At 31.6% G+C, this 20,692-nt stretch overlaps 1 protein-coding gene across 1 annotated transcript in view; it reads right to left on the reverse strand.

Annotated features, from left to right (window-relative positions):
* Nucleotides 1-20,692, reverse strand: part of LOC148302107 (orexin receptor type 2-like) — a gene marked incomplete at its 5' end in the record, with an annotated part of 53,051 nt that overhangs the window by 18,865 nt on the left and 13,494 nt on the right. Inside the window, 2 exons of the mRNA XM_088272159.1 lie at nucleotides 1,758-1,870; nucleotides 14,305-14,461. Coding sequence (XP_088128285.1) covers nucleotides 1,758-1,870; nucleotides 14,305-14,461 — 270 coding nt within the window. The remainder of the gene's footprint in view (nucleotides 1-1,757; nucleotides 1,871-14,304; nucleotides 14,462-20,692) is intronic.

The raw sequence follows: 20,692 nt of genomic DNA on the forward strand, positions 1-20,692 counted from the left end.
CGTTTATATAATGCAGTGCCCTATGCACCATTGGGGTGCGGATAAGGGTTCGAAAAAATAAATATATAATATACCAATTTTGATGAACGATATAAAAGAACTTTGTTTAGAGTTTGTTCTACTCGTTGGAAGCGCTAAAGTGTCAATTGCCCTGGTGATTCTACTGGAAACTCTAAAAGTTCCAGCAATTCCGGCGATATAAACCTTATACAAAATACGCAAAGTGAGTTATAAATGTAACTACCATTTCTAAAAGAAAACTATTTATACGGATAAAATACCTGAATAAAGCTTAAATTAACAAAATTTTCAGTTACGACATTTTGTGCGGAGAGCGGCGTTACTAATGCGTAAACAAAAGTTTTACGAGATGTACGAATAATTTGAATAAAATTTAAATAATACGGTGACCGGCCAAAGCGTATAGCGCCGTTTAAATACTCGAATGTGAATTTAATTTTCCTTTTGAATTTTAGTACGGATATCGCGTTAATTTTCATAGTGACTCATTATTAATGCCAAGCTAACGAATTCATTAAATTTTAATATGCATGGACAGTGAAACGCTCATAAAGAACACTCATCTACGCTATCGTGAATAAACTTTCAACTTTATTACTATAATTTCACTGAAAACTATAGTTTACTAATTAATTACCCTGTTTATATGGGGTAATCGGAGTGCATTAATGATTAAAATTAGAGGAAATTAAAATGTGTGTATATTTATGTATTATTAAATTGATTTTTTTTCATATTTTATTCGTCCCAAAAGTAGAAACCATTTAAAGAAAACAGCCATTCTCAAACTATTTAAGGGTGAAAAATAATTGCATCTAAAGAAAAGTACAGCTTCGAGATACTTAAATGACTTCTTATAAACTGGACTGTCATATAAAAGAACGATAGATTGAGACACCTTTTATACTCATACAGAAGATCCAAAATTCAAGACAGCATTATTTTTTTAAATGAGTTAGTTTTGTTTATTTAAAAAAAAATACTTTCATTTGTGTTTTTGTCACGTTCATTTATTACTTCTGTTCTGACTGTGTTTTAAAAAAATATTATTATTTAATTGTTTTACTAAATCTCCACTCTTTGTTTTTTTACGTATCCTGTTTTATTTATGAGGCGAATGTAAGTGGAAACAGGAGCAGAAGAAGACCGAGAAAAACATGGCACTATCAGGTATGCCAAATACTTGAAAGAGGTCAGGCTAGGAGTCGTAAAAATCGGCGGGTATGTATGAGGAGATGCATGAACGTGGAAGAGGCGAAGAATGTTTGCAAAGGCAGAGTGGTGTGGCGTTCTATTCTCTCTGCCTACTCCTGCGGGGAAGCGGCGTGATGGTTAGTTAGTTTGTTTTTTAGTATCCTGTTTAATTTGTTTCTTATATTTTTTTTTCTGTAGGTACCTTTTAAACTGTAATCCTAAAATAAGTCATGGATTTATTCATCGGAAATATTATTATATGTGCTACTTTTATGTTTGTAAAATGTGTTTTTTTTAAAATAAATAAATGTTTCAAATGTTTCATAATGTGTTCCGAATTAACTGTGAATTTACATGTAATAATTTATAATGTCAAATAAGTTGAAAAATTATTCATTTTTCGTTTTCAATTATTATTAAATACAGTAGAACGGTGTTTGATAATGACACTTAATACATTGAAACACGTGTCACGATAGATTTTTAAGAAATGGGCGTTTTAACCAAGTAAAATTTAAATTTGAGGCAAAGTTTTTACTTACCACTCATGAAATTGTAAATTAGGGGATTTATGGCACTGTTTGCGTAGCACAGCCAATGTGCTACAAGTGCTAGGAATGCTATGACATCAGACTGCTGCATACCAAACGCATATCTGTAACAAAAAGATTGACAAATGTTAATAATAATAATAATAAAACCGTTATCCGCACCCCAATGGTGCATAGGGCACTGCGTCATATAAACGTAGTGTTGTCTCGATCGTTTACGCATGAATTAAAGGTGATCAGCCCTCCGCTTCAGGTACCAGTCCAGGGTAATATGGAATAAATATTACGGTGAAAAAATCACTATTATTTATTTGACCCCCCTGGGAATCGAACCTGGGACCTCCAGAACGGTAGCCGAGCGTGCTGACCATTACACTACGGAGGCGGACGTAATGACAAATGTTAGAACATTATATTATTTTAATTTCACAATTTATTCATCCAAATTAGCTTCTCCATTTTCTTCTTTGTCAGCCGTCTCTCCACTGCTGGATGAAGGCCTCTTCTAATTTTTTCCAGACTTCAGGAAAACAAGAATTACAAATGTTATTTTATTAATCTTTTAGCATAATTCTATTTTAAATTTTAAAACAAAATACTTGTAGATAGGCAGGCGCCATGGCGTAGTTGGGTAGACGCTTGACTGCAAAACTGGCGTCGCGGGCTCAAATCCCGCCAATTGCAAAATGAATTCAAGAAATATTTATTTTCAATTGGTCTGGGTGTTTGCGATGTATTTTTTCACATTTACCTTCCCTAGCCTTACTATCCTACCTGCAGACAAGCATCTAAAATAGACGCTTTGCGGGTTATTCCTTTAAAAAAATACTTGTTTATTTATTTAGTTAAGTGTACAAAGTAGGCATTAACACATAATTTACAAAAAAAATAATGTAATTTAACCTGTTGATGAAAACATCTTTATTTACCACTCTCCTTATCATTCATCGTTCACTTTGTGAAATTCAACTTAAAACGGTATTTTAAATGGTATTACACAAAGTAAACGATTTATGATAAGTCTCTTCAATACTCTCGTGTTATATTGCCATACCACAAAGTTAAAAATGGTTTGGATATACAAAATACATCAAAAGTTCTCTAAGTGCCCTAGAGGCGGATTTTATGGAAATGGCTCATGGAAAAATCATCCGTTTTTATTATTTTTTCTCAAAATTAGTCATGTTTACTTGGTATATCTCAAAAAAGTGGTATTTTATAAGTGATTTACTTTTATTTTAAAATTATCATATTATTTCACAAAGCTAACACCAAAATTAAAAAAAAAATCTAATATTTTGATACGAAAATTATGTTCTTGCTTCAAATCGATAAAGTCTTCAACCTTAAATCCTTATCTACACCCAATGGTGCGAAAGGCACTACACATCGAATAGTTTCAGTATTCTCTCTCAGATTGTTATTTATTTGCAATTAAATTAATATGCCAGTCGAGGATAATATTAAATAAATAATTGCAGTAAAAATTATCGAAATTAATTTTTACCCTTCCGAAAATCGAACCCAGGGTCTCAAGCACGTTAGCTTAACACTGTTACCATTACACTACGGAGATGAAAGATAATTCACCAAATATTATATTCCCCTTACTGACAAACTAATTGAAATGTCAGCGTCTCTAATTCAAGTCTTGTAATTTCCGAGATGTACCAGGATAGCAGGAGCTACATGAAGATAAATATTGAAATACCAAATGGACAGACAGGATTATACTAAATCCTTTGTACGGTGGTCCAGCAAAGGGACTAAATTGTAATTCACAATCATGTCTTCGCAGTCCGAAACGATGACATTTAATCCCGGCAAACATGACACAATAAATCAAACATGTTTCCTTAACATTCATCGTTCACTTTGTGTAAACGTAATACAACATTTTGAGTGTGTCCAAATACTTGTTCACAAAATCTGGATTATCTCCAATTACAGGAGTTATTTTCATATTATTTTTTGACATCTCATCAAAGATGAAGAAGAATATGGAAGTCTAGGCATTTACGGGGCTTACGACCGTCATAGGCTGGTTTGAGTGATCACTTTACACACGTGTAACATTCACCAATTCTACCCATTATTGACAACCACACTACTCAAATTCTTGGAAGTTCTATATATATGAACCGATTTAGAAACCTTGTTCATGAATCACTAAAACTTCACTAGAGACATCTATTGGTGAGATGTAAAGAAGCTTTTTATTAAGCAGAAACTCTTATATTAGTATGTGAGATCCGAATCCCGGATTATAATCACACACATGAGAAACGCCAGAAAATACCATTTTCATTTTTATTAGTAAATGCCTAGACTTCCATATTCTTCTTCATCTTTGATGAGATGTCAAAAAATAATATGAAAATAACTCCTGTAATTGGAGATAATCCAGATTTTGTGAACAAGTATTTGGACACACTCAAAATGTTGTAAATAAATTATCTGGTCAAATTATAAGCTTAATAATAAAAATGAAAATGGTATTTTCTGGCGTTTCTCATGTGTGATTATAATCCGGGATTCGAATCTCACATACTAATATAAGAGTTTCTGCTTAATAAAAAGCTTCTTTACATCTCACCAATAGATGTCTCTAGTGAAGTTTTAGTGATTCATGAACAAGGTTTCTAAATTGGTTCATATATATAGAACTTCCAAGAATTTGAGTAGTGTGGTTGTCAATAATGGGTAGAATTGGTGAATGTTACACGTGTGTAAAGTGATCACTCAAACCAGCCTATGACGGTCGTAAGCCCCGTAAATGCCTAGACTTCCATATTCTTCTTCATCTTTGATGAGATGTCAAAAAATAATAAACGTAATACCACTTAAAAGTGTACAAGTGTACTTTGTGTAATATACAAAGTTAACAATGAATGATATGGAGAGTGTTATATTACCATATCACTATGTTAACAATGCTTTTAATATAGAAAATAGAATATTTATGATTATAATAGGCCGAATAAAGACTGAACAAGTGTCTCATTAGCAAAAATCCATAGTCTAACTAAGATTTCTTTGAGGGTCAAATTTCTTGAACTTAAAAACTATTTAGAAGAGCAATGTTTATGAACTTAATATACAAGTTTCACATATGTATGATTAACACTATAGGAAGGAAGCTTTTGTATCCTATTTATATATTTGCACAACATTTTTAGCATGTCCAAATACTTATTCACAAATCTGTTTTTTTTTTCACTTGAGACACTTATACTTATTTTTTTTTTTACCATAATTCGATTCTGAACAAATGCAGCAGTTAGTAAATACCATATCGCTCCTTTCAACAACGTCAAATATCAAAAATCGTCAATTTTCAGTTGTGCATGTTTTCGGAATGCCCAGAAAATGTACTATATCCCAGCAAAAGCAGCATATTTTAAACTTAATATTTACCCAATACAGGGCAAAACGTTTTGTTTTTGCATTTTGAAGAAAAAGTATTGTTTAATTGTTTTTTTAAATGTACTAAATATTTTGTCCGCCTCCGTAGTGTAATGGTCAGCATGCTCGCCTACCGTTCTGGAGGTCCCGGGTTCGATTCCCAGGGGGGGGGTCAAATAAATATAAGTGTTTTTTTTACTGTAATATTTATTCAATATTACCCTGGACTGGTACCTGAAGCGGAGGGCTGATCACCTTTCCTTCATGTGTAAAACGATCAAGATAACACTGTGTTTATATGACGCAGTGCCCTATGCACCATTGGGGTGCGGATAAGGGTTTTATTATTTATTATTATTAAATATTTTTCAAATGGAGAAAAACTCTTCAGGTTTTACCTAAAAAGATCTGTTGCACAGTAAAAAGTTCAAAAAGTGGCTTGATATTTATTTTTAATGTATTTGATTATATTATTAAACTTTAAAAACGATCTCCTGAAAAATATTTTTTAAATTTATTTATGACGTTGTTAAAAGGAGTGAACGATATGTTCACAATTTTTTGGTTAAAACGTTAAATTGATATGAAAAGATGAATTTATTTATGTTTTGATAAAGGAAAGATTTTAAAATAACTTGAAATCAAATTGTCATGTTGACTTGTCATGTTGATATAAACTAATAAAAGTTTGAGAGACACTAAATACTTTGCTGATGGAATCTCTATTTTTAATTCGTCCTTTTGATAAGGTGAATGTACGAAATGACATGTCACTTTTGGGGTTTGAGTTACAAACTTCGTTTATTTTTATTTCGCAGTTTTAATTCATTTTGTCGTAATCGACATCATCAGACTAGAATGTTGTTAACATCGAAACCCGATCATTGGTCACATAAATTATATGTGAAAAAAACAATTAAGTTGTTATTTGATTAAATAAAGTGCAGATCCACAAAAAAATGTCAGTACAAAATTTGATAAAATAAACATTTCTTGTTTTTTAGTATCAGACCTATTTTATTATTTTAACTTATTATTTTATCCCTAAAGTAAATCATTTAAACACAGTAACCCCCTTAAAAGATTGAGATAGGTTTCACGTTATCTAAAATTAATTAAAATTGAAAGTGTAAAATAAAAAAAAACATTTACCCCATACAAAAATTTCCTCCGATAACGCGGTACCTATCTCAACGTTATAGGGGGGTTTACTGTATTTGAGAATATAAAATAATATTGAGAATATAAAATATAAATTTTCTACGATATATGGATATACTTTGCTTCTCTGCATTGTATGTATGTCCCTACTAGAATCAACATCGCACACACACACACACCCTCTTACACATGCACATTTTTTCTCATAAATACATGTTCATTTGCTAGATCTACACTAAATAAATTTTACTAATCTTTATGTTTCTGTGGTTAAATATAATTGGATTTTTTATGTATATCTTTCAATACTGTATTTTACATATGTTGCTGTTGTTGCCCCAAAGAAATAAATATAAAAAATAATAAAATAAAAATACAAACATATTAAATGGTAAATGAATATTTTTAAGATTCAGCAGCAGAGCCAGTTGAGTTTGGGAAACTGCAATAATTTTCATATTCTACGAGGAACGCTTTCTATTAAGAATGTGCTTGAAGTAGGTTAAACAGGATGAACGAGCTTCAAGAAGTCTTAAAATATATTTAGCGTGAAGAAAAAATAGCTGAAAATAGATCCAAAGATTTTCCTGAAGGCGTTTTCAGGATTTATTTTCAGGAGTTATAGAAACTTTTTAAATTTAATCAACCCTGATGATACAGTATGGGATTATTGGTTGGGGTGGTACGAGTTATGCATTGTTTAGTAAAAATAATAAATTTTCTTTTTCCTTTTTGCATATTCCAATTTATACCATACAATTACCCTAATGGTATTTTCACACACACACACACCTACCGTTTCTTCTCTTTTCTCTCTAAATATACAACAATGTATTCATAACATATATATGGAATTATTTAAATGCCTTCATAATTGTCTTACGATTTAAAAATATTTTTACGTTATAAGCTTTATTATTACAAAATAAATAAACAATAAATATTGAAACTAAAAATAGTGCCATTTTTGTTTAATATTTCCTCAAGTTATTTTGAAAATAAACTAAAAATTCTGAGACGTCCTTCTCTGTACCAGTCTTTCTACAGAGAAAATATATGAAAAAATCACAACGTATGACAGTCAAACAACTATACTCGTATGCTACAACAATTTGTTTTCAACAACGAAACAAAACATTCAACAAGGTCTTCTTCTTCTTCTTAACAGAAGTATACCTCAACAAGGTCATGTATAAAAAAATCTTTTTCAGGAGATCGTTTTAAAGTTTAAGAATAAAATAAAATGTATTAATAATAAATATCGATTCACTTATTGAATTTTCTACTGTGCAACAGATCTTTTAAGGTAAAACCTGAAGGTTTTTTCTCCATTTGAAAAATATTAAGCATATTTAAAAAAATAATTAAACAAAACCTTTTCTTCAAAATGCAAAAACAACACTTTCTGCCCTGTAGCGGGTAAATATTAAGTTAAAAATATGCCGCTTTTGCTGGGATATAGTACATTTTCTGGGCATTTCGAAAAAGTGCACAACTAAAAATTGACGATTGCTGATATATTATGTATATATATATGAATTTAACTATTGCTTTCACATAACACATGACAACACCTCCCAGTAAAGGGACCCAGCGCAGGATCAATATTGAATCCAATATTACACCCGAATATTTCATTTCATTAACTTTTTCTATAATTTCATCATCTTTAAATACATTCATCCTTGGGTTTTGTTTTCTTCTAACTAATAATTGTAATTTATAACTATATTTTAAATAAAATAAATATATAAATTAATAAACTAGACTACATTTTTCATTTCAACGCACGAGGAGCTGAAGAGGGTGGCGCATAATATACCTGAATAGCGAGGGAGTAGTCATTTGATGGTGCAAACCAATCCACAAGATTGAGACCACAAACAAGTTTGTACCAGTTGTGAAATTCACTATATTTTGAGAGTCTCAATTTTTGTTCAGTGACAATTGCAACATACCCAAAATATTGCAAAAAAACAGATGTCTGCTGCCGACAAAGGATGACATTTTCTTCAAATTATTAGACCGCAAATTTAAATATTCAGCTGTACTGTACAGAATTTTCAGTGCTACAAAAAAGGACCTCTGTATTTCAGGGACTAACAACCTAGACGTCACCTTATAAACCTTGCTTTTGAGTATCACCACAAATATGAAAGAGCTGCTCAACATATTGTGTCAGAATAATTGTTTATTTTAAAAATAAAATAAGAAATTGTCGAAAATTCTAACGCGATTTGAGAGATATATTTACGTGGATGCAGTTTTTTTTGACGTCTTAACATAGATGAATAAGAATATATAATTTCTTGAATGTTTTTCGCAGATACTTTGTGGCACATTTTATAAACCTTATAAAATTAAATAACTTTGTTTCAACCACTTTTTTTTATTTTAAGTACACTTTAACTTACCGGTTTCGACAAGAACCTTGTCATCATCAGGGTTTATTAAATTTTAAAACATTAAAAACATTATGATACAAATAGTAAATTACAATCCTTTACCAAAAACTTCCACACACTCGTGGAAGTGGAGTGTGTGGAAGTTTTTGGTAAGGAAATGTAGTTTTGTAGTATTACTATGAATATTTTAATGTTCTTAATGTTTTGGAATTTAAAAAACCCTAACGATGACAAGATTCTTGTCGAAACCGGTAGGTTAAAGTGTACTTTTAATAAAAAAGTGGTTAAAACAAAGTTGTTATATTTTATAAAGTTTAAGAATATGTAAGTCTGGTTAGGTGATCACTTTACACACGTGAAGCATGGAGCTGGCAAAAAAGATGAAAATAGGCTGAATGGGCGACAGCACGATATATGATGGATGTTCTAATAGTGAAATAGGGGAATTCAAGTACGATAAAATAAAGAAAGGTGTATTGAGATGGTTTGGGCATATGGGAAAAAACGCTAAAACATATTTGTGAGGTGAATAAAGATGGAAATAAGAGCAGAAGAAGATCGAAGAAAATATGCCATGATCAAGTGGGTCAAATACTTGAGCGTGGTCATATCAGCTCGTGGTCTGAATAATCGGATAGTATACATATCGCTCACTCCTTTCAACAACGTCATATATCAAAAATCCTCAATTTTCAGTAGTGCATGTTTTCGGAATGCCCAGAAAATATACTATATCCCAGCAAAAGTGGCATATTTTAAAATTAATATTTATCCGCTATAGGGCAAAAAGTGTTGTTTTTGCATTTTGAAGAAAAGGTTTTTTGAAATATACTAAACAATTTTCAAATGGAGAAAAAACCATCAGGTTTTACCTAAAAAGATCTGTTGCACAGTATAAAGTTCAATAAGTGGCTTGATATTTATTTTTAAAACATTGTTTTATATTTTTAAACTTTAAAAACGTTCTCCTATAAAAATCAAGTTTTTTGATTTATGTACTAAATATTTTTCAAATGGGGGAAAAACATTCAAGTTTTACCTAAAAAGATCTCTTGCACATTTCATTATATTTTTAAACTTAAAAAAAAAATCTCCTGAAAAGTCAAGTTTTCATAAAAAAGGAGTGGGTGATATATGAGGAGATGTTTAAATGTGGAAGAGGGCTAGTGCGCTTCTTCTCTGTCTACCCCTGTAGAGAAGCAGTACGATAATAAGTTCAGTTTTGGCTTAGTTTGATACACACCAACCGTTAGTTAAAGCTGACGGAAGTTTAAACAATATCGCCAGAAGCAGACCACACAAACGTGGCAAGATACTTCTAAGTAGGAAACCGAAACCATCGGACTAATGTAACAGATTTGTTTGGCTAGAATAACCTTTTCGTCTTAACGGTTGACGTCATAAGGCAAGGTCACATTAAGAAGGTACAGTTAAAGTACAAAGGCAAGCATGTGTTGAATTACATCTACCTTAAAGCCTTACTCGCAATTGAATAATTAATTTTAATGTTTTGTTTTACATATTGTTTTTTTGACATCTCAACATAGATGAAGAAGAATATGGATGTATGGGCATTTACGGGGCTTACGACTGTCATAGGTTGGTTTAAGTGATCAATTTACACAGGTGCAACATTCATAAATTCACTCATTTTTCTTAATAACTATTGTGATACATATTTTATTTATTGTAGATTATTTTTTATTATTTATTGTTTATTATTATTTATTGTTATTAGTTTATTATTATTTACTTATTTTATTATTTTTTGTTTATTATTTATTGTTTTATTATAAATATTTATTTTATTATTTATTGTTGATTATTTTATTAATTGTTGCTGATATGATATACATGTTTATATGCATTTCACATTATTTTCAATGAAAATTTATGCGAAATGCATCGAAATACATGTCACAGTAGATTGAGAAATAGTAGTATTTACCAAGGTAAATACAAATAAAAAATGGATTGATATTACCACAAAATGATGAATCAATGAATGAAGTAAGTAATTTTATAATTTTTTTTTATAATATAGTTTAAAATTTGAAAATCTATGTTGACGCAATGAAAAAATCAATGAAAGAAAATGATTTATTCATACTTTTTTTTTCGCTGAAAATCCCGTAAACTTGTGTTTTTTTTTTAAATTACTAACTATCTTTCACGCCGCTTCCCCAAAACAGAGAAAATAGAATGCCACACTATTTTCATTTGCAAAAATTCTTCACTTCTAAACAAAAATAAACATACATCTCTTTATACATTCATCTCTTTCAAAAACCTAACTGAAAAACTGACCTGAAAAAATGATATTTTTAGTTGGACAAGGATTTATCAATATTCATCAGCAAATCATTTAGATTGCACACATAATTTTTTTATTTTTTTTTTAAACTCTTTATTCCAGCTTGACTAAGTGGTGGGTGCAATACTTAGTCAGCCATATATGTTTTACAACATTTTATTTAAACAATGAAATTAAAAATAAGAAAAAAATAAGAAATTGAAAGAAAAAAATAATAAAAAATAAAAAAAAATAATAAATTATAAGTCTTTTTCTCGAGGGTTTTATTTTACCTGTCTCACATATGTCAATTTTGCTGTCGTGGCCAAAGGTTGTTTACTCCATCGTTACGTCATGCGGCTGAGGGTTAGACAACAAACCAGACTCCATAAGGGCGGGCACCCAATCGAATAGTCCTTTGAAGGGATTAGACTGACAGGAGCAGGGCCGCTCGTGCCTTGGGCCGCGACATGATGCTACAGTAATGGGAGCTAGAGGCTTATCCAGATCCGGGTCTTATTCGCCAATTATGACGTTAAAAAGGGTAGGCATCCCTTAAGATGGATAATGTTGATTGCTTCTTGGAAGAATTGCACAGTTGATTCGTGTAAACGAGAAATATATTCGCAAACTTTTTTCTATTCAAGGTACACCTACCAAATTAAAAAATTTCATATTTTAAAATTATCGTGAATACATTTATTATTTTCACTGTAATATTTATTCAATATTACCATGGACTGGTACCTGAAGTGGAGGGCTGATCACCCTTCTTTCATGTGTAAACGATCAAGATAACACAGCGTTTATATGACACAGTGCCCTATGCACCATTGGGGTGCGGATAAGGGTTTTATTATTATTATTATTATTATGGTTATTTTACAATATACAAAACATGGTAAATTATTATTTTATATTGCATATTTACCATTCACCCATACCTCGCTATACGGCCGCTCTTTATACGGCATTTCTCTATTACCGCCCTTCTTCAATTAAGGCACGTTTTCGATTTACAGCTTAAAATGTTTCGCTATAACGGCGAAAAAAACACATTTTTGATGAATTAACTCCATTAAGCCATTAGTTGTTATAAATCACTGAAAAACTAAATAGACAAGAAGGCGAGACAAACAACGTTGGACAAGCCAGGCCCATCCTTACCAGCGAAAAATGATGATGATAGTGATCTGTAAATTACCATTTCTTCATCTTCTACAGATTAAAGCCATTAAAAAAATGCATGTACATATACATACACATATTTTATGTAACATGAAGTTTTTTTCATTTTCATTTTTTAGATTATTGTTGGTGTTTGGAGTCTGTTATTATTTTACGTACAAATGTATGTGTTTGTTATGTATGTATTTTTGATTTAAATGAAATAAAACTATTAAATGTATTTTGAATGATAAATATTACATATATAATAAATTTGGAACCAATCCCATTGAATTTGTATGAATTTGTGTTAGAATAAGTGATTCCTTGTACGGCTTTTCGTTTGGCGTCAAAAGTACGTATCTGGGCCGTAAAGCGAGGTATGGGTGGGGTGTATTATAGTAACATATTTAGTATATTATGTTTAATGCGAAATGTGAACCTACTTCACTGAGCACAGGCAACTAAAATTTGGGGCAGTCGTGTTATTTTCACAAAACTAGACCTCTTCCGCCGCACACCAACTAATCACCACGGTACACAAGTCGCTCACTCCTTTCAAGAACGTCATAAATCAAAAATCGACAATTTTCAGCTGTGCATGTTTTCGGAATGCCCAGAAAATGTACTATATCCCAGCAAGAGTGGCATATTTTTAACTTAATATTAACCCGCTATAGGGCAGAAAGTGTTGTTTTTGCATTTTGAAGAAAAGGTATTGTTTAATTATTTTTTAAAACATACTAAATATTTTTCAAATGGAGAAAAAACCTTCAGGTTTTACCTAAAAAGATCTATTGCACAGTAAAAAGTTCAATAAGTGGCTTGATATATATTTTTAATGCATTGTATTATATTTTAAACTTTAAAAACGCTCTCCTGAAAAATCAAGTTTTTTTATTTATGACGTTCTTGAAAGGAGTGAGCGAAGTGTGCCGCGGCACACACTTTACAGAACAATGTTCTAAACAATAACCTCAGTCTGAAACTTAATAAAATACAGATTTCAAGAATTGATGCAATATGGATTGTTCAATAATGGGCAGAATGGTGAACGTTACACAAGTGTATAAAGTGATCGCTTAAGCCAGCCAAATGCCATTTTGTAAGTCCAGGAATGCTCAGACTTTCATAGATTCTTTTAGAAGTTTATAAAGATACCTGAAGAATTTAAAATACAAATATAACACGTCTACCTAACCACCTTTTGTGTTAATTAATGGAAACATCACTTGGTTCCAGAACTACAGATGTTTGAAAATACAAACATGTTGATGAAAACATCTGTAGTTTTATTTTAAACGTTTTATTTAAGTGTTTTATTTTAAAAATATATTTATTAAATGAACTAATGTGGTTTAGAATTCTCGGTTATACTACTACCAACATTCTTTACAACTAATTATAGTTTATAATTAAAATGTAATTTTGTTTTAAAATCATTATTATTAAATTAAAAAGGCAATTATAAAAAATTTAACTAACTAACTAACTAACCATCACGCCGCTTCCCCGCAGGGGTAGGCAGAGAGAATCGAACGCCACACCACTCTGTCTTTGCAAACATTCTTTGCCTCTTCTACATTCATGCATCTCCTCATACATACCCGACGATTATTACGACTCCTGACCCGGCCGCTTTCAAGTATTTGACATACCTGATTGTGCCAAGTTTTCCTCGGTCGTCCTCTGCTTCTTTTTCCAACTACATTCGCTCCATAAATTTAAAACTTACAACTAATAAATACACAAGTAAATGATTTTGCTAAAAGTCCGTTATGAAATATGCTTCCAATCACTTATCATCCCTGATCCCTTGTGACTGTGTCTGCCAATCAACACAAAAAAATAAAAGCCACTTAAGATCTACCCAAGCTCCTTTGCCTAACCATCAAAATATTTTGGATTTTGTTAAGTGTTTTAGTATAAATCAGTCTTGATAAAAAAGCGGTTAGCTTCGAAACGAGTAGACATTATAATTAAGTTATAATAATATTTATAGTGGTTTTAAAACAATCACATTTTAATTAAAAAATGGAAAATCACATTTATATATTTATTTATTATAATTATTGTATTGATGCCGAATCATTAAGTAATATAATACCTGAGGACGCTGAAGAGATGTACAGGGAAGTAGCAGACGGCGAACATGATGACCACAGCGACCAGCATCTTGGCGGCCTTCCTGCGAGTGCGAACTTGGGCTTCCGTGCTGGAGTTGGCGTGAGCTGACATGGTGCTGCGCCGGTTGTTGGTCACCCCTGAAGACAAAGTAAATGCCTTGTTAAGACAGACATAAAAAATTCCCCTGAAAAAAGATACCAGGCTCGTCTTTACCTCATATGTCTATCTTTTCCTCATCCAGTTAAAATCATCATTTTTATTTTTTTTTGTACTTGGTGAATACCACTATTAGTTAAAATCTATATATCGTGGGTGTACTGGCAAAAGACGTCAACTCAAAAATATGCAATTTGACTTAATGATGCATATTATAAAGTTTTCAACGTTCTTTAAACTGGCAAAATACAATAAAGTAGTCTGAATTCTCATATAAATGTGGTTTGAAAAGTTAATACAACTTTAAGTTCAATTAATCAGGCTAAAAGCTTTAAATAACAGGGATTAGCCAAACAGGGATTTAAGAGTTAACGTTTGCCAGCATACCCAGGATATATTGTATTTTTATATTGGGTAATCATAAGGTAATCTCATTAGTTATTAGCCATATAATTGTTTAACATATGACAGTTTTCGTGTACATCGCCTTAAGGGCGCTTTAAAATTTACAGTAATTTTTAGTTTTGCAGTTTTCCATTTAAACAATTTGATATTTACATAAGTACATGCAAATAGTTAGATTAAAGAAAACACATTTGTTTTTTACCACTTGAGTTTTATTATAGACTACATGTTTCAGAAATTAAACTTCCATCATTCAGGTCTGTAAAATAATATTTTAGTTATTATACAGACCTGAATGATGGAAGTTTAACTTCTGAAACATGTAGTCTATAATAAAACTCAAGTGGTAACAAAACAAGTGTTTTCTTTAATCATTGTAACATGTCTTCCCACAAAGTTAATGCCGAAACAATAAATAAAATATGCAAATAGTAATGTATTTAACGAATGCCGATGGTGATAAAAGCAGAGAAAAAAATGACATGTTGAAGAATTTTAATCACTTGAAATTAGTAAGGTCTGGAACAATCAGCGGGTATATGAAGATACATGAATGTAAAAGACGCGAATATGGTTTACAATGACAGATTGGTGTGGCGTTCTATTCTTCCAGCCTACCTCTTTGGGAAAGCAGCATGACGGTTATTTAGGTACAACATCACTCCTCGAATTTCATAAGTTATATATATTCTATGTGTATGTAGTTGTATACTATTTATCCATAGTTTGAGCATTGTGGTTGTTGTTTGGATAAATGATGAATTGTACACCTGTTTAACCAGCCTATAACAGGTCGTAAACCCTGTAAATACCCAGACAACCATATTTTTCTTTATCTTTTTTTATATATCAATAGTAACATTATTTGATTAATAACCAGCGTACTTTACTCTTACTCGTATAGTTTTTTTGTTTGATATATCGCTCACTCCTTTCAAGAACGTCATAAATCAAAAATCGTGAATTTTGAGTTGAGCATGTTTTCGGAATGCCCAGAAAATGTATTATATCCCAGCAAAAGGGGCATATTTTAAACAAAATATTTACCCGCTACAGGGCAGAAAATGTTGTTTTTGCATTTTGATGAAAAGGTATGGTTTAATTTTTTTTAAAAAATATAATAAATATTTTTCAAATGGAGAAAAAACCTTCAGATTTTACCTTAAAAGATCTGTTGCATAGTAAAAAGTTCAATAAGTGGCTTCATATTTATTTTTAATACATTGTATTATATTTTTCAATTTTAAAAACGTTCTCCTGAAAAAGCAAGTTTTTTGATTTATGACGTTCTTGAAAGGAGTGAGCGATATGCATTTCCTAAATGAAAACTCATTTGTTGTACGGTATACATTTTGTTCTGTTAAACTAATGAGTTTGCCGACCGCTGGCCGAGACGACTTGGTTCAGAAAACAGAAATGAAGTCGTGACAGATAAGGGGTCGAACCCTGAGTTTCTGACTCAAAGGCGCAACCACTATACCACAAACCCACTCGATTTGTTTGAGTGCACTTGGTACAAAAGGGTCTATCTATTGATTATTCAACAACCAAATTTGTTTAATTTTTTGAGATAAATAATAATATAGTAGTCTGGGCATTTACAGGACTTACGACCGTCAAAAGCTGGTTTAAGTGATTTTAAATCCAACCTGCGACGCCAATTTCGCAGTCGAGCGTCTACCCAACTACGCCACGGCGCCTGTCATAGTTGTTATTTTATTCTACAAAAAACAATGTCGAAATTTATAAATGAGAATAAGATTAAAAATAAACGACATTATAAATACAGCTATTTCAGTCGGATTTTCATAATAAGATTTTTCTTTCAAGGATTTAATAAGATTCCTCATATATCCCGAGGGGACAGGAAATTGAGGAAATCCTAAATGTGGGTATTTAATATAATCGTATTATAATGTATTATATTTCTGTTTTTAAGAAATAAATGATGAAGACCAAAATAAAAACGAAATTTAGCGAGAAAAACATTTTGAGTATGTCCAAATCATCTTCTTCTTTTTATGATTCTCTGACCTCCACTGCTGGATATAGACCTCTTCCCCTTCTTTGCATTTCCTCCGGTCGGTTGCTGCTTGCAGCCAGTTTCTACCCCCCACAGTGACTATGCTGTCAGACCATCTCTTTTGGGGTCTTCCGACACCTCTTTTGTTCTCCCAAGGACTCCATCGTTGAATTCTAGGGGTCCATCATATGGGGTCCTGTCTTGCAATCTGCCTACTGCCATTTCCATGGCAGTAGGCAGATTGCTGCTACTTCCATGATGTCCTCTACATCGGTTTTTTCGTGGTATATTCATTTTTTTATTGTATCCCTCCGGCTAAAACTAAGCATGGATTTTTTTCATGGATTGCTGTGTGTGATCAATTAAGCTTCTCTGCATTTCTCCCTGTCAGAGCCATAGTCTTTAGTGCACATATGCTCACTGGCAGTATGCAGGATTCATAAACTTTTTTTTTAAGACAGGTTGGAATGTCCAAATACTTGTTCACAAATCTGAATTATATTATTTTTTGACATCTCATCAAGGATGATGAAGAATATAGCTGGTTTAAGTGATCACTTTACACACGTGTTACATTCACCAATTCTACCCATTATTGACAACCACACCACTCAAATTCTTAGAAGTTCTATATATTTGAACCAATTAAGAAACCTTGTTCTTGAATCACCAGAACTTCATTAGAGATATCTATTGGTGAGCTGAAATAAATTTGTGTGTAAAATTATTACTTAAACCAACCTATGACAGTCGTCAGCCCCGTAAATGCCCAGACTCCTATATTCGTCAAAAAATAATATGAAAAATAACTCCTGTAATCGGAGATAATTCAGATTTGTGAACAAGTATTTTGACGCACTCAATATGTTGTAATCTGGATTATCTCCAATCATGAGTTATTTTCATTACATCATTTTTGACATCTCAACATAGATGAAGAAGAATATGAGAGTATTAGCATTCACAAGGCTTACTGTCAAAGGCTTGGTTAAGTGATCATTTCACACATAAATTGGAGAAAATTCAGATTTTTTAACAAGTATTTGAACACATTTAAAATGCTACGCACAAAATTTTCATTAATATCTTACTACTTGAGAGGTTTTATTGATCAATAAATAAAAACCAAATTATCTTGTATGACATTAAGGATAGTTAGTTCTCTCTTCATGTGACGCTATGCTGACGTACGTTTCGTATTGACGGGGTTTGAAGTGTCTGTATTAGCAAAAAACGTTAAATACAGCACTACAACTTTGTATTACTCAAGAAATAAGTCCATTAAAATCACGTCTTGTCCAATTACTAAGGGTTTTAGGGGTGGGTTCCTTCATTTATCAATTTCAACCCTGAATTAAAGTAGAGTTCATTCTTAATGGAATGCTGAAAGGGGAACTGAATTTCAAGAGTGATTCACTAAAGAAGATCTTTCTGAAGGAAATTCAATCCAAAATATTAATATTTAACAATATTCTGAGTGTGTTCAAATCTTTCTTCACAAATCTGGGTTTCTCCACTTTTATTTTATTTTATATTTTATAATTTTTGACATCTTAAATATTATGAAGAAGAATATTGAAGGCTGTCTAAAAGGGTCTCTGTTAAATAAAAGCTTTCTTAATGCAATATGGATTGCAGTTAAGTGATCGATTCACCATTGTACCCATGATTGACAACCACGCTACTTAAACTTTTGGAAGTCATGGATATATGATTTACAACATTTTGAGTGTGTCCAAATACTTGTTCACAAAATCTGGATAATCTCCAATAACAGGAGTTATTTTCATATTATTTTTTTACATCTCATCAAAGATGAAGTTACACGTGTGTAAAGTGATCTTCCAAGAAAACTTCCAACAATTTGAGTAGTGCGGATGTCAATAATAGTAAGAATTGGTGAATGTTACACGTGTGTAAAGTGATTACTTAAGCCAGCCTATGACGGTCGTCAACCCCGTAAATGCCCAGACTTCCATATTCTTCTTCATCTTTGATGAGATGTCAAAAAATAAAAATTTCATTCTTGGTTAAATGCGACAAATAGGGAGTTATTCTCGGATATCTTTGTAAAACTCAATGATAAATAAATTAGATCTTAGAGGAGATAATCGCAAACCTGGGTTGTCAGTTTAGGACCATCAAGTATTACGACATTCAATTTTACGTCTGATCTGAGTTCGGCTAGAGGCTATGATAAAACGGCGTAAAAGTTTAACTATCGCGTTTCCCCTGTGAAAGATACGGCCTAAAGGTCAAATTTAATGCCACGGATCATCAAGATAGTCATAAATATTCGACTATGTGACTTGTATAACCCAGGGTTATCAAATTTTCCTCAGAAAATTGAGAATAAACTACCCTTAAGGGTGTTCTCTCAAATATACAAATTCAGTACGTGACCGATTGCGCGAGAAGCTACACGTGTAAATACGAGAACTGCTTCTTCTTCTTCTTCAAACCCGGGTTGTGGTCCCGTGGTTAGTGTCACGGTATCTTAAGCCAGAGTTTCTCGGTTTGAACCTACTGAACACAATTTGATACCTTTTTCTAATAATGAGCCGCTTAGGCTGACTAAAATAGAATGAAATTGAAGTGTTTTTGTAAATAATAAAAAAATATATCTTTTTTTTTAAATATAAATGGTAATGTAATATACCCTTATCCGCACCCGATGGTGCATAGGGCACTGCATAATATAAACACAGAGTTTTTTAATCGTAAACACATGAAGGAAAGGTGATCAGCGCTCCGCTGTAGGTACCAGGCCAGAGTAATATTAAATAAATATTAGTGTAAAAAATCATTTATTTATTTGATCCCCCACCCTAGAAATCGAACCCGGGACCACCAGTACGGTAGATGAGCGTGCTATCCGTTATATTTGGAGACGGACGAATTACTAATTTATATGTGCATATAATTTTATTTATTGTTTATGCATTAACTTTGTGGTAAGACATGTTACAATAATTAAAGAAACACTTAGTTTTTCACCACTTGAGTTTTATTATAGACTACATGTTTCAGAAGTTAAACTTCCATCATTCAGGTCTGTATAATAACATGTTTTTCTGAAACATGTAGTCTATAATAAAACTCAAGTGGTAAAAAACGAAGTGTTTTCTTTAATTATTGCATATAACTTACATATAACATTAAATATTAACTCGCGTGTAAAATAAATATGCATTTAATTTTTCTTTCGGGTATTTCTTTGTATAAATAAATCTCTACGAATCCATACAATTTCTCAAAAAAAACTTATGGTCTTATGTTAATATCATTAAATCAATCTTTAATTTCGTATTTTTCTTTCAAATTGGAATCTCTAGTAACGCAAATAAAAAAACCTCCAAGAAGATAACAGTGAGAAATCCTCAACTCAAATAGCTAGCTACAATCCATAGCTACAATTCATTCAATCCATAGCTACAATCATGGTCAAAATGACATCATTGAATTCATAACTAATGAAGATATTCAAGTTCTAAAACTGACTTCCACAGAGGAAATTAATTAATCACTTAAGTTTGTTTTGATTTAAAAATTGGCTTAAATTGTTTATTTAAAAAAAAACAGATGTAAGTATTATACCTTATTCTTTTAAATGTATAACTCAAATACTGTAGTACATATTTGCTAACTTTTTTCGTTTTCATATATTGTTTATTTTGTGTTAGAATCACTATCACAACTAAAAATAAAATGTATACTCACACACAGGCTATATATAAATATTTTTTATTTTTTTTTTAATTATAATAATTATAATTTGTCTGCC

Source organism: Brachycentrus maculatus, unplaced genomic scaffold (assembly GCF_059751285.1).
Source record: "Brachycentrus maculatus isolate JH-2025_06_01 unplaced genomic scaffold, ASM5975128v1 h1tg000478l, whole genome shotgun sequence".
NCBI classification, from domain to species: Eukaryota; Metazoa; Arthropoda; class Insecta; order Trichoptera; family Brachycentridae; genus Brachycentrus; species Brachycentrus maculatus.